This window comes from Sus scrofa, chromosome 12 (assembly GCF_000003025.6).
Source record: "Sus scrofa isolate TJ Tabasco breed Duroc chromosome 12, Sscrofa11.1, whole genome shotgun sequence".
Lineage (NCBI taxonomy): Eukaryota > Metazoa > Chordata > Mammalia > Artiodactyla > Suidae > Sus > Sus scrofa.
The window spans coordinates 20,580,109-20,593,865 of NC_010454.4; the positions used below are offsets into that span (position 1 = coordinate 20,580,109).

Consider the following 13,757-nt stretch of genomic DNA (forward strand, 5'->3'; position numbering starts at 1 on the left):
TCTGGATTGGAGAAAATTCTGGGTTTTGTTTGTTTGTTAGTTTGTTCATTTGTTTTGGCTGCCCCACAGCATGTGGAATTCCTGGCCCAGGGATCAGATCCAAGCCACAGTTGTCGCATACACCCAATCTTTAACCCACTGTGTTGGGCCAGCGATCAAACTTGTGTCCCATTGTGCTACAGTAGGAATTCCAAAAATTCTGTTTCTTAACAGTTCTCAAATCTAATGAATAGTGAGACTTTTGTCAATGAAGCTTATGATGAACAGGAATTGTTAACCTCTTTACAAACTGACTAATCTGATTTAAAAAAAAAAAAAAAAGGAGCTGAGATACCTCAATAAAAGTCTGTTTATTAAAAAAAAAATTTGGAAAGTTCCCGTCATGGTTCAGCAGAAGTGAATCTGACTAGCATCCATGAGGACACAGATTCAAGCCCTGCCCTCGCTCAGTGGGTTAAGGATCCGGTGTTGCTGTGAGCTGTGGTGTAGGTTGCAGATGCGGCTTGGATCTGGCATTGCTGTGGCTATGGCTGTGGCCAGCAGCTGTAGCTCCAATTCGACCCCTAGCCTGGGAACCTCCATGTGCCACGAGTGCGGCCCTAAAAAGACCAAAAAAAAAAAAAAAAAAAAATGAAGCAAATTTGAACCTACTTCAGGATAGGGTGCACCCCACTCCCCACTCAAGCTGATTGGAGGCAGTCTTTTCACACTCAGCTTCCTCTTCCTTCACATGCTACTCTGGCCCTAACCTCCCTCCACCTGCCAGCTTGGGCCAGCTCCCAGCCCGGCAGTCCTTAGGTGACCTGCCCCTTTAAGAGCTCCCCCCCTTCCCAGCACCTCCCTCAGGCCCAGCAGCCGGATTTCCCGGTCCAGGCCCAGCCCTTTAAAGTCGTGGCCCCAGCTTTCTGGCCCGCTGTGCACTGAGGCTGTACGGAGCACTGCGGGGACCCTGGGTGCCTGGCGGAGGCACATTTGGGCTGTGACAGGTGCATGTGGGACATGGAATCACTGCTCGGGGCTCAGGGGGAGACACGATGCTGGGAGAGGGTAGGTCCTGGACAAAGCAGAGCCACTCGGGAATGGACCAGGCGTGTCATCGGTTAGGCAACCGCTGTGTGCCAGGCACCGTGCCATGCCTTCCCTGCACCTTCTGAAGGGTGTTATTACTCCCATCTTACAGACAGGGGAAGGGGACGGAGCTCAGAGCGGCGAGCTGAGATCCCCAGGGCCAGCCAGCTAACCAGGGGCAGAGCCAGGATCCCGATTCAGGTCAGTGTGGCCCCAGAGCCCTGATGTTCTCTCCTCTGCGTCTCACCTGCCTGACAGGGGTCCTGGCTTCTCGAACCTCCATTTTAACTGATTCCCCCCAGGGGGAGGGGCGGGGGAGGAAACGGATGGTCCCCGCCTCCTCCTCACAATCCCTCGATGCGGAGGCCTTCCTCCTCCTAGGGAGCGGCTTAGAGATGCTGCTGCTGCTGCTGTTCCTGCTGTTGCTGCTACTGCCTCCACTGGTGATGCTCTGGTGGTGGCACTCCCAGGATGCCAGGCTGTCCTGGCTTGTCTGCCTCCAGCACCGTGTAGCATGGAGGGTCCTGTGCTGGGCAGCTGCCTGGCAGCAGAAGAGGCTGGAGCAGAGCACGCTGCACGCAGGCCAGAGTCAGCAGCAGGCCCTGAGATGGTGTCTGCAGCGGGCCCAGGGTCCCTGCTGTCCCCTCAGGGGGAGCACAGGTGTGTTTCCCAAGGCGTGGGGAGGTGGCCCAAAGAGAAAGAAACCCCATAGGACAGTCAGATTCCAAAACCTGAAAACCTCCCTCCCCGCTTCTTCTGCCAACACAGAGGGGCCTGACCCAGAGATCTGACCCAGGCTAAGGAATGGTCAAGAGAATTTTCCCATCCTGGGTCCTGGTAGCCCCTCATCCCCCAGGCCTATTCCGGGTTCCTTCCTCAAGGATGTCACCCGTCTTGGCCTGAAACTCTTGGGAACTCTGTGGCTTCATAAAGATTTTGTGATGTCTTTGGGGCTACAGATATAAGCACCTTCCGGAATCATCTTCCACTGACCAAGGCCAGCCAGGTCCAGGAGGAAGAGGGTAGGGGGCAGGTCTTGCCCCCTACCTCAAACCAGTACTGTGGGGAGGCCTCTCTGCAGGTAAACTGGGAAGGCTGGAGCCCGACCCCACCAGAGACCCCCCTAATTGCAGCCAAACCCTCCCATCAGGATGGGGGGGGGGACCCAAACCCAGAATTCCCACTTAACTCAGCGCGTTAAGAACCTGACCAGTATCCATGAGGATTCAGGTTCAATCCCTGGCCTAGCTCAGTGGGTTAAGGATCCAGCGTTGCCATGAACAGATGCAGTTTGGATCGGGCATTGCTGTGGCTGTGGAATAGGCCAGGGCTCTAGCTTCCATTTGACCCCTAGCCTGAGAATCTCCATATGCCGTGGGTGTGGCCCTAAAAAGAAAAGGGAAAAAAAAAAAATCCACCGAAGTGGGGGCTCAGGGTCTGGTTCAGGTCCAAGGCCAATGCTGTCTCTTGTCTCTCTCCAGGCCACCTTGCTGGGTCTGGTAGCGCTAAACAAGGCCTATCCAGAAGTGCTGGCTCCGGGAGGCACAGCCCGTGTGACCCCTTCCTCCCCTTGGCCCTACCCCCTCCCCTGGCCTTGGCATGCCCTGGGCCAGGTGGGCCCTACCAGAGCCAAGGACCCTGGGGCTTTGCTGCTGGAGGCACTGAGGTCCCCAGGGCTGCGGGCCCTGGAAGCCGGGACAGCGGTCGAGCTACTAGACGTCTTCGTGGGCCTGGAGGCCAATGGCGAAGAGCTGGCTGAGGCGATAGCTGCTGGGAACCCAGGAGCGCCTCTCCCTGGACGGGCAGCTGAGCTGCGGGAGGCCCTGGAGCAGGGACCCCGAGGGCTGGCCCTTCGGCTCTGGCCCAAACTGCAGGTGGTGGTGACTCTGGATGCAGGAGGCCAGGCCGAGGCCGTCACTGCCCTGGGGGCCTTGTGGTGCCAAGGGTTGGCCTTCTTCTCACCTGCTTACGCTGCCTCCGGAGGTCAGCAAGACTCAAGGGTAGTGAGGTGAGGGCAGGGGGCAGAGGCCACACAGCTAGCGGCCACGCAGCGAGCCCTGTAGAATCATCTCCTTTAATGTGAGCTCCACGTTACAGGGGAAAAAACTCAGGCTCATAAAGGTTAAGAGACGTATGCAAATTTACGTCACACCAGGATTTACCCCCAGATCCGCCATCTCCAGAACCACTGTCCCTTCCCAGCTAGGGCCTTGGGGGCAGTGGGCCGAGCCTGGGGGAGCCAGAAAGGATGAGGTGGAAGGGCGGCAGTAGGATATGATGCTCAGAGGATTGGGGCCTGGGGTCCAGGGTGAGGGGCTGTCGCCTAGCAGAAAGCAATGGCACCATCAGATGCAGAGGCCGCTTGCTCCCCACAGGGGTGGTGGGCCTGAGTCTGTGGCCAAAGCAGCCCCGTGGCCTCTACCTTCTGCCCCCTGGAGCCCCCTTTATTGAGCTGCTCCCACTGAAGGAAGGAGCCCAAGAAGATGCTGCCCCCACCGTCCTGCTGCCCGAGGCCCAGCAGGGCAAGGAGTACGAGTTGGTGCTGACTGACCACGCCAGCCTCACCAGGTCATCACCTGCCCAGCCACCCCCTCCCCCTGGCCCGCTGGAACCCTGCCGCGGGCCAGGGCATGAGCTAATGCGCCCTTGGGCCTGACCTCGCCCCACTTCCCCTCCACCAGGTGCCGCCTGGGTGACGTGGTCCAGGTGGTTGGTGCCTACAATCAGTGTCCAGTCGTCAGGTTCATCCGCAGGTAGGTGGCCCCCTGGGTCACTGAGGGGCCCTCCTTGTGCCCTGGGTTTCTCAGCCTCCAGCTGCCTCCTCCACAGGCTGGGCCAGACCCTGAGTGTCCGAGGAGAAGACACTGGCGAGGACGTGTTCTCTGAGGCCCTGGGCAGGGCGGTGGGGCAGTGGCCGGGGGCCAAGCTGTTGGACCATGGCTGTGTGGAGAGCAGCATCCTGGGTAAGCTTCTCCTCTGGCTCCCACCTCCCATCCTTGGGCTGACCGTCCCCCCCAACCCATAGCCCTCCTGTTGGGAAACCTCTAGGCAGAAGAAAAGACTCGGCCTCCTTTGCTGCTCCTAACGAAAGTTCTTCCTCATATCTGACTCCCAGCCCTCCTGCTGCAGTCTCTACCCATTTCCTTTCCAGCAACCCTACTCCCTGCCAGGAACCTCCTCTTCCCAACTTATGAACCTCAGATGGGAAAGAACAGGTGGGGGCAATGGGCGCTGGCTATGGAAGCCCCCCTTTTCACAAAAGAATGTGTTGGAGTTCCTGTTGCAGCCCATCGGGTTATGAACCTGACTAGCATCCATGAGGATGCGGGTTCGATCCCTGGCTTCACTCAGTGAGTTAAGGATCCAGCATTGCCGTAAGATGTGGTATAGGACACAGATGTGGCTCAGGTCCCCCGTGGCAGTGGCTGTGGGGTAGGCCAGAAGCTGTAGCTCCAATTCAACCCCTGGCCCGGGAACTTCCGTGGGCCACAGGTACAGCCCTTAAAAAAAAAAAAAAAAAATGCATGTGTCCACGATGGGGGAATTTGTCTACAGATTCCTCCGAGGGCTCTGCCCCCCACTATGAAGTGTTTGTGGCACTGAAGGGGCTGAGGAACTTGTCAGAGGAAAATCGAGACAAGGTAAAGGAGACAGAGGCAGGATAGGACGGCATGTCCCCTTTACTCTGTGTGTCCCCAGGTGTCATGGGCCCAGAGGAGGGATGGGGAGGGGGGGTGGGGAGGAGAACCTCCCTGGGGCTCCGGGAGGGGAGGCACGAGTCCCCCAAACACATATCTGTAAACACAGGAAACTCCTACCCACACACACCCTGGGCACAGCTGTAGCACCCCACCCACATGCCACCCACACGCCACCCACACGCCACCCACCTCCGCACCAGCCTCACTCAGGCCGTTTCTGTTCCCAGCTTGACCACTGCCTCCAGGAAGCCTCTGCTCACTACAAGTCCCTGCGGTTCCGGGGCAGTGTGGGCCCTGCTCAAGTCCACCTGGTGGGGCAGGGGGCCTTCAGAGCACTGCGGGCAGCCCTTGCTCCCCGCCCCTCCTCCCCCTTCCCCCCAGAGATGCCCCGGGTCCTCAGACACAGGGAGCTGGCCCAGATCCTGCAGAGAAGGGTGGTGTCCTGAGCCGGGGCCCACCACCCACCCCAGCCACCCTCTCAGGCTGCTTTGCTCGTTCCTCTGGAGCCACTCTGGATGACCCTTGGCCAGGGTCTTTGTGTGTCCCCTGACAGCTGTCCATCAGAGCCACTGGGCCTTGTGGAGGCCTTACCTGTTCTGAAGAGTTGACTTCAGGGGTAGAGCAGACACTGGCAGCGCCCTGCCCGGAGCCCCCCAGGCCCACCCCGGAGGACACCAGAGTTCCAATCCATGCTGATGGCGCCTGCATCTCCCAGCCCGAGCGCTGGGCAGGCGGGAAGTGTTGGGAGTTACTGCTCCCCGGAGTTCACATCCATCAGCAAGAACAGGAGTTGGTGAAGGCAGACCTCAGGTTCCCTGTCCCTCCGTGGGACAATCCTGAAGTGTATTCTGTACCTTCTCTCTCGGAGGGTCCCCACCAGCTGCCCACGGTGGTGACCCTCTCATGAACACAGTTCTTATTGGTCTTCCTCCTGTCCCTCCCGTCCCCACTGCTTTATGTGCTTTCAAGGATTGCCGCCCAAATAAAACTCTTGCACCCAGATTCTTGGCTCTGGGTCTGCTTTGTGGGAAACTGGTGGTCCCATCGCTGTGCCCCTGCAGCAGCCTGGGCTCCCCTGCCCCTTCAGCTCTGGACTCCAGGGCTTTCCCTGTGCTCTCCCCTATGGGCTGGGGCAGGCCCCGAGTGTGTGTGCCTTCGGGGACACATAGGACAGCCTGGGTCCAACCAGAAGACACAGAGCCCCCTCCTCTTACTTCTCTCCCCATTCCAAGCTTCACCTAAAAGTGGAGGGGCTGCTCCCCAACTCCCCTGCCCTGACTTAGCACAGTTCCCTTTGCTGGCCCAACACCTACCGATCACGTCCACGGGCAAGGTCTGTACTGCAAATCTTCAAGTGTCACAGCGGGAAGCAGCCCCAGAGACCATCTGGACTAACTGTCCCTCTTACCAGTGGGGAACAGAGGCTTCTCGAGGTTGTGAGGCTCGCCCAAAGGCACGCAGCTCCCTCTAAGTAACTTGGCACCTGATCCCAATCAGCTGGCAAGCCTTGGATTCTGCCTCTGGAATCCACTACTTCTGGATTCCGTGCTCCGCCCCCATCCACGTGGCCCCCACCTCAGCCCACCTCTCCTTCCTGTTAAACTCCTCCTGTGGCCCCACCAGAGCCCACAGGATCGAAGCCAGTCACCAGCTTAGCTGCTAAGACCCTTTGACTCACCCTGGCTTCACTAACCTGTCCAGGCACCTCTCTCTTTAAAGAGAAGCTGCGGCCTGAGGACCACACCCTGCTTCCCATGTGAGCTGAGCACTGTCACCTCTAGGTCTCTCACCTCTAGGTCTGTGCTCACACTGTCCCGTCTGTGGAATGCCTTCTCACCCAAACTTCCTTGATGGAAACTCGCTTTTTAAAAACCATTTTATCGGGAGTTCCCATTGTGGTTCAGTGGGTTCAGAGCCCATCGTAGTCTCTACGAGGATGTGGATTTGATCCCTGGCCTCGCTCAGTGGGTTAAGGATCCCAGTATTGCCCTAAGCTGTGGCGTAGGTCACAGATGCTGATGGGATAAAGTGTTGCAGTGGCTGTGGCATTGGCTGGCAGCTGCAGCTCCAATACAACCTCTAGCCCAGGAATGCCCATATGCTGCCGGCGAGGCCGTTTAAAAAAAGAAAAAAAAAAATATATATATATATAGGACTATAGCTGGCTAACAATGTTGTATTAGTTTTGGGTATACGGCAAAGTGAATCAGTTATACATATACATACATCCATTCTTTTTTCCCATATAGGTTATAAGAGACTATTGAATAGATTTCCCTATGCTGTTCAGTAGGTCCTCGTTAATTATCTCTCTTAGAAACAGTAGTGTGCATACGTTATCCCCCTCCCCCTGGCTTCCCCTATAGTAACCAGAAGTTTGATATCTAAATCTGTGAGTTTGTTTCTGTTTTACCTATAAGGTGTGTGTCATTTTTATTAGATTCCACATATAAGTGATATCATATGATATTTGTCTTTCTCTGTTTGACTTTTCACTTAGAATAATCTCAAAACCTACTGTAAAAAATTTTTTTTTTCTTTTTACGGCCACACCCACAGCATATGGAAGTTCCCAGGCTAGGGGTAGAGTTGGAGCTGCAGCGGCCGGCCTGCACCTCAGCCACAGCAACGACGGATCCAAGCTGTGTCTGTGACCTACACCGCACCTCATGGCAATGCTGGATCCTTAACTCACTGAGTGAGGCCAGGGATCGAACCCATATCCTCATGGATACTAGTCAGGTTCTTAACCCCTGAGCCATAACGGGAACTCCTCAAAACCCACTTTTTACCCAAGGCTTTTACAGAGTCCTTTCTCCACTGAGCTATCATTTTGCCAGGTCACCTCCCCTCCTGGACTTTGGAGCTCCTTGGAAATTGGGCCATGTCCTAGGCACACTGTCACACCAGTGTCCAGAGCAGGGCCTGGCACAGAACCGCTGCTCAGCAGATGGTGCCCCGGATAAAAGAGGTTCTGGCCTACAGATGGCACACGTCCCTCACCCCATGCTGGCTCACTCTGTGTGGATGGTGAGATGGGACTCCAGCCCTCCCATCCAGGCAGCCCAACCAGGTAGGAAGCTGGGGCAGCTGGAGGATAACGCCAGGTTTGGCTGCTTTCCTCCCACAGCCTCGGATTGTTTTCCCAGGTTTTTCATCTTGGAAGTTGGTGGAGGAGGCAGAGGGAAGAGAGCTGGAGGGGAGGGAGAGCCAGCTAAGAAGGCTTTTCCATGGAGGAAGAAGGTCCTGGAGTCTGAAGGTACCAGGGGCAGTGACAAGGAGCAAGGGGGAGAGGTCTGCTGCCTGGCTGCCCCCCCCGCCCCGGCCACCCACCCTGGGGGAGACGGAGTCTCACGGCTGCCTCCTTTCCTGCCCCTAATTAGCAGCTCCCTCCACACATTGTCCCATGCCAGCACCCTAGCCAAGGCTTCTTTTGTCCTTCCAGATTCCTAGGTGCAAGGTGGCCTCATTAGTGCCCGGAGACCACCCCATCTCCAGGGAGCAGGCCGACAGACAAGGGGGGGACCCCGGGGCACAGCGATCCAACTCCAGCCTCTGAGCGCCTTGGCGGTCATTCCTTGGGCCCAGCCTGGAGACAGCCCCCCTGCAGAAGGCTAATCTTAGACTTGCCTTTGTCTGGTCCCAGAGTAGACGCAAGCACTCATCTCCCCACCACCACCTCAGAACCCTATAAAGCCCAGGCCCCTGGTAGCAGGTTGCAGTTGACGGCCTCAAAGTTCCTGGCTATTCAGACCACGGAAGACGACACCCTTCCTGGAGACCCCACTCTGAGCTCCTGACACCATGAATCCTCCTTTTGCAAAGGTAAAGACCCAGGGACAGAGGGGTGACTCATTCGACCAGGGGCAACGCGAGGGCTGGTGCAGGAAGATTGAAGCTACCTCGCTCTCGGTCTTTTCCCATGTGGGTTCTGAGGCGGGGAACGGGATGGACCCTTGGCTGAAAATCTGCCTCAGCTGACAGTGGCTGGTGCCCGTCCTCCCAAGAGCTCATGTTTATTGAGCTTTTCTCATGTATCAGAGGCTATTTGCACCTGTCATCTCATTTCCCCCTCCCAGCAGCCCTGCACAGGATTATTTAATACCCAGTGCTCTCCCTGAGAGGGTAGGAAACTGGTCCAAGGCAATGAGTTGTTTCTTCTGTAAGGGGGTAGGTGGACAAAGCAGCCTGGATCCTGCCAGTCCTTGATTTGCACGCTGTCGGGAGGAGGGGCGGATAAATAGGGCCTCTGTTTGCCTGGGTGAAGTTTTCACAGACTTCGGGGGCAGATTCAGACATGCCCGTTTTCAGGTGGAGGGGTCAGTGCTCTAATGGGGGTACAAGGAAATAAGGGTACCCAGAGGAGAGAGGGTTTCATTCTGCTCAAAGGGCTTCCTGGAGGAGATGCTTTGCTGGGTCTTGAAAGATGAGCAGATAAAGGAGCCAGATACGAGCCCCTCTCCAACAGAGCCCTTCAGAGGGCATTGAGCAAAGGCTGGAAAACTAAAGGACAGCCAGGGAAGAGTGCAGGCCAGAGGGGACGCGGATGCAGCTGGGCAGGGCCTGGGCGTAGTGGTTGGATGCAGGCGCGGCGAGACCACTCCTAGCACCCAGTCTCCTGCCTCCCTAGGTCTCCTGGGCCACCGTGACGCTGCTGCTTCTGCTACTGTTGCTGCCGCCTGCGGTGCTGTCGCCCGGGGCGGCGGCGCAGCCACTGCCCGACTGCTGCCGTCAAAAGACGTGCTCCTGCCGCCTCTACGAGCTGCTACACGGCGCTGGCAATCACGCGGCCGGCATCCTCACTCTGGGCAAGCGGCGGCCAGGGCCCCCGGGCCTGCAAGGCCGGCTGCAGCGCCTCCTGCAGGCCAGCGGCAACCACGCAGCGGGCATCCTGACCATGGGCCGCCGCGCAGGCGCAGAGCCAGCGCCGCGCCTCTGCCCGGGGCGCCGGTGTCTCGCTGCGGCTGCCTCATCTGTAGCGCCGGGAGGACGGTCTGGGATCTGAGCCCTTGCTCGGGTTCTGCCTGGCCCCACCCTAGCCCGGCCCTCTCCCCTCTGCCCGCCCGAGGTCAGCCCCCCAGAAAAAGGGCAATAAAGACGAAGTCTCCCTCTGTTAGTATGGTTGCTCTCTGTCCCTGTGTGGTCGCGTCCTGCCCTCCAGGGGGCGTGAGAGTCTTGCAAACTACAGAGTGCGGGAAACCCTGGAAGGCCCGCTGGGGCACCTCAGCTTGGGTGTCTTTGAATCAGAAACATTCTCGCGTGGGGAACTCACTGAGCAAGGCCCTGGGATGCGGAGAGAACCGCACATGTGCATGCTTGGAGGGGAGGATGGGGACAGACACGTCCCTCGGTGCTCTCCTAGTCATTCCGTGTGGCGGGGCCTTTATGGAGAGACCCAGGAGAGAAAGAGCAAGGAAGCCTGCACACAGCAGCAGAGTCCGGCTGGGAACGAGAAAGGCAGGGAATATGAGGTTCAACACGAATCTTCCAGAGGGCTGCAGCCTGGAGTGGAGGGTTTGGGGGAGCAGTGAGGCGCTGAAGGGGAGGCAGTTAGGCTTGTGCCGCCCAGATTGTGAAGGCCTTCACAAATCATCGGGTTTTGTACTTTCTGCTGTAGGTAGCAGGGAGTCAGGAGAAGTTCTTAAGCACGGATGAGGCAAGGTTTTCCTGCAATTTTAGCTTAATACACCTGTTACAGGTTGAATTGTGCTCACCTCCACCCCCATCACACTTTGAAGTCCAAACCTCCAGCAATTCAGAATGTGACCTTGTTTGAAAACAGAATCCTTGTGAACGTAGTTAGTTAAAATGCAGCCATACTGGCATTACCATTGTGGCTCAGAGGGTTAAGAAGCTGACTAGTATCCATGAGGATGCAGGTTCAATCCCCGGCCTCGCTCAGTGGGTGGGGGATCCAGCATTGCCATGAGCTATGGTGGAGGTTGCAGGTGCGTCTTGGATCCTGTGTTGGTGTGGCTGTGGAATAGGCTGGCAGCTGTAGTGCCAATTCAACCCCTAGCCTGGGAACTTCCATATGCCATGTGTGTGGCCCTAAAAAAGAAAAAAAAAAAAATCAGCATACTGGATTAGTGTGGGCTTCTAATCCAATAGGATGTGTCCTTATAAAAGAGGAGTATTTGGACACAGAAATACACACAAGGAGAACCCATGTAAACATGAAAGCAGAGGTGGGTTGATGCATCTACAAGCCAGAAAACGCCCAAGACTGCCACAACCCAGCAGAAGTTAGAAAATAGTCATGGGGGAGTTCCCGTCGTGGCGCAGTGGTTAACCAATCCGACTAGGAACCATGAGGTTGCAGGTTCGATCCCTGACCTTGTTCAGTGGGTTAACGATCCGGCGTTGCCCTGAGCTGTGGTGTAGGTTGCAGACGCGGCTCGGATCCTGCATTGCTGTGGCTCTGGCGTAGGCCGGTGGCTACACCTCCGATTGGACCCCTAGCCTGGGAATCTCCATATGCCACGGGAGCGGCCCAAGAAATAGCAAAAAGACAAAAAAAAAAAAAAAAGAAAGAAAGAAAATAGTCATGGGGAATTCCTGTTGTGGCTCAGTGGTTAATGAACCCAACTAGTATCCATGAGGATGTGGGTTCAATCCCTGGCCTTGCTCAGTGGGTTAAGGATGTGGCATTGCCGTGAGCTGTGGTATAGGTTGCAGACGTGGTTTGGTCCTGTGTTGCTGTGGCTGTGGTGTAGGCCAGCAGCTACAGCTCCCATTTGACCCCTAGCCTGGGAAACTCCATATGCCCTGGGCATGGCCTTAAAAAGAAAAAAGACAAAAAAGAAAAAGAAAATAGGCATGGAACAAATATTTCCCCACAGCCTTCAAAAGGAACCCAACCCTGCCGTTATCATGATCTTGGACAACCAATTTATATTGTTTAAGCCACCCAGCTCGTGGTACTTGGTTACAGCAGCACCAAGAAACTAACAGCCCAAAAACAGAAATATACAAAGACACAGCACTTTTAAACAATATAACATCCCAGATAATGCCCAGCTCAGACTGGGGGTGAGAGTGAAAAGCAATGGCCTGCCGTCATCCCAGCCCATCTTCCCTGTCACTGGCTTCAGCTGTTTTGTTTTGGGAAGCAGCCACCCTAAGCCGCCACATTTAGCTGCCCTTGTAATTTTCTGCTTCTGTGAAAAAAAAAGTCCCAGGTCTGGTCGCACCTGGGTCCTTCCTACTGCTACACGAAACTTTTTGGAGAAGATGGAAAAGAAAGTTCACCATCTCCCCTTTGGAGATTTACAAACTGATTGCTCACCTCGAGGCTATCTTTCTCAGCCCCAAATTTGCCTCTAGCCTCTCTTCTATTTGAATGGTAGCAGAGAGAAGGAGGGTTAAATCAGGATGAAAGGAAGAGGAAGAATAGAGACAACTGCTCACTCATGCAACAAGGGTGAGCATTATGCTATTAAACTCTCACAAGCACACGAGGTAAAAATTATTAGCTCCATTTTACAGATGAAGAACGTGAGGCTAAGTCACACAATTAGTAAGTGGCAGAGCTGGGGTTCAACTCAGTGGATTCCAAATCTCTTTTCATCCACGCTGCTGAGCTTGAAACCGAATTCACGCTATGCAAACTGAGGCACAGGTGAGGGTTAAGTAGTGCATTCTAAAATGTGAGTTTTTCTGGAGTTTCCGTCGTGGCTCAGTGGTTAAGGACTCCGACTAGGAACCATGAGGTCGCAGGTTCGGTCCCTGGTCTTGCCTAGGGGGTTGAGGATCCGGCGTTGCAGTGAGCTGTGGTGTGGGTTGCAGACCCAGCTCGGATCCTGTGTTGCTGTGGCCCTGGTTGTAGGCCGGCGGCTGCAGCTCCGATTGGACCCCTAGCCTGGGAAGCTCCCCGTGCCGCGGGTGCGGCCCAGAAAGGACAAAGAAAATAATAATAATAATAAAATAAAATGTGAGTTTCCTGCCTTCCCATCGATGCGCCACGGGCAGAACTAACCTCTTCAACTCTTGCTGTCTCACACTGGAGCACAGAGAGCTGACGGAGACGCGGGGGAGGGAGTGCCGCGAAATATCTCAACGTCCAGCAGGTGGCGCTGTGAACCAGACCCGATTTCCCAGCGTGGGCGGCGCGCGGGGAAACCCGAGGGGCGGAGGCACAGGAGCCGCCAGGGAAATACTCGTGGGGGCGTGGCCACCCTGGACGGTGGGCGTGTCCATCCGTCAAGCCCCGCCCCACCTCTCGGGGCTTCAGCTCCAGGTGGGCGTGTCCCAAATTCTCTCCCGGAGAGACACGCGTGGGCCGCTCCCCACCCGGAGGAGGGCAGCCGAGAGCGGTGAGGGTGTTGCTGGCTGCCCCTCCCGGTGCGGGCCACGTGGCGGGCGCGGGCCGAGCCCGGGGGAAAGAACCTGGCCCGGGGGGAGGTGGTGGGGGACCGAGGCGGCGCCGAGACCAGCGGAGAGCTGCTGGGTTCAGAGCAGAGAGGCGGCGGCGAGGGCGCCGCCGTGAGGGAGGGGAGGAGGCAGGCGGGCGCATGGGGCGCCCCGGCCCTGCCGGCAGCGCGCCCCCTCCGGCCTGGCCGCGCTGAACGCTCCCCTGCGGCCGTGCCTCGAACCCGCGTCCCGAGGCCATGCCGGTCATGAAGGGGTTGCTGGCCCCGCAGAACACCTTTCTGGACACCATCGCCACCCGCTTCGACGGCACGCGTGAGTGAGGCGAAGGCTGGGGCTGGGGTTCGAGCTAGCGGTCAAGTCAGCTTTGGCGTTGGCGGGGATCGCTTGGATGTGGTGACACCCGAGGCGAGGAGAGAGTGGAGTTACCTCAACTCCTCTCTCCCAAAGCCGCGGTAAAGGAACAGGACGGGGAGTGCCCTGGGAGGAGAGGTGGGGAGAGGACCAAGAGTGCGGGGGGCCAGCGTTGGGGATGTGCGACTGGATGCAGGAAAGGCTCTGTATGCGGCAAATCGGAGAAGAGTCCTTGGGAGCGCCCACTCTCAGGCAGAGCTCTGC

The 13,757-nt window shown here is 56.8% G+C and overlaps 2 protein-coding genes across 10 annotated transcripts; both read left to right on the forward strand.

Moving 5' to 3' along the window:
* Positions 829-8,554, forward strand: GHDC (GH3 domain containing). 8 transcript variants are annotated; one of them, XR_002336810.1, is made up of 10 exons: positions 829-986; positions 1,181-1,269; positions 1,450-1,728; positions 2,028-2,149; positions 2,550-3,051; positions 3,444-3,636; positions 3,750-3,821; positions 3,898-4,031; positions 7,610-7,842; positions 7,919-8,016. XR_002336810.1 is itself a non-coding variant. In XM_021066129.1 (10 exons), the coding sequence occupies exons 3-10, from the start codon at positions 1,464-1,466 to the stop codon at positions 8,461-8,463; spliced, it is 1,446 nt and encodes a 481-aa protein (XP_020921788.1). In that variant the 5' UTR covers positions 829-986; positions 1,181-1,269; positions 1,450-1,463; the 3' UTR covers positions 8,464-8,554. The 8 variants fall into 8 exon arrangements, 7 of the variants coding, with proteins under 7 accessions (XP_020921788.1, XP_020921787.1, XP_020921786.1 ...); XM_021066129.1 differs by lacking the exon at positions 7,610-7,842 and adding an exon at positions 8,416-8,554 and having other exon boundaries at positions 7,919-8,028; XM_021066128.1 differs by lacking the exon at positions 7,610-7,842 and adding an exon at positions 8,421-8,538 and having other exon boundaries at positions 7,919-8,028.
* Positions 8,489-9,883, forward strand: HCRT (hypocretin neuropeptide precursor). Of its 2 annotated transcripts, none has more exons than NM_214156.2 (2): positions 8,489-8,594; positions 9,400-9,883. In NM_214156.2, exons 1-2 carry the CDS (start codon positions 8,574-8,576, stop codon positions 9,772-9,774), a joined length of 396 nt encoding a protein of 131 aa, NP_999321.1. In that variant the 5' UTR covers positions 8,489-8,573; the 3' UTR covers positions 9,775-9,883. The 2 variants fall into 2 exon arrangements, with proteins under 2 accessions (NP_999321.1, XP_020921884.1); XM_021066225.1 differs by lacking the exon at positions 8,489-8,594 and adding an exon at positions 8,776-8,939 and having other exon boundaries at positions 9,400-9,880.

What these genes read in the sequence shown, in the direction of transcription:
- GHDC (XM_005668808.3), top strand. Translation starts at nt 1,293, where the DNA reads ATGTTCTCTCCTCTGCGTCTCACCTGCCTGACAGGGGTCCTGGCTTCT. An exon ending in TGCTTACGCTGCCTCCGGAG is followed by an intron (nt 3,052 to 3,443) that starts GTCAGCAAGACT and finishes TGCTCCCCACAG; the next exon opens with GGGTGGTGGGCCTGAGTCTG. An exon ending in TGTGGAGAGCAGCATCCTGG is followed by an intron (nt 4,032 to 4,623) that starts GTAAGCTTCTCC and finishes ATTTGTCTACAG; the next exon opens with ATTCCTCCGAGGGCTCTGCC.
- HCRT (XM_021066225.1), top strand. Translation starts at nt 8,802, where the DNA reads ATGTATCAGAGGCTATTTGCACCTGTCATCTCATTTCCCCCTCCCAGC. An exon ending in GTTGTTTCTTCTGTAAGGGG is followed by an intron (nt 8,940 to 9,399) that starts GTAGGTGGACAA and finishes CTGCCTCCCTAG; the next exon opens with GTCTCCTGGGCCACCGTGAC.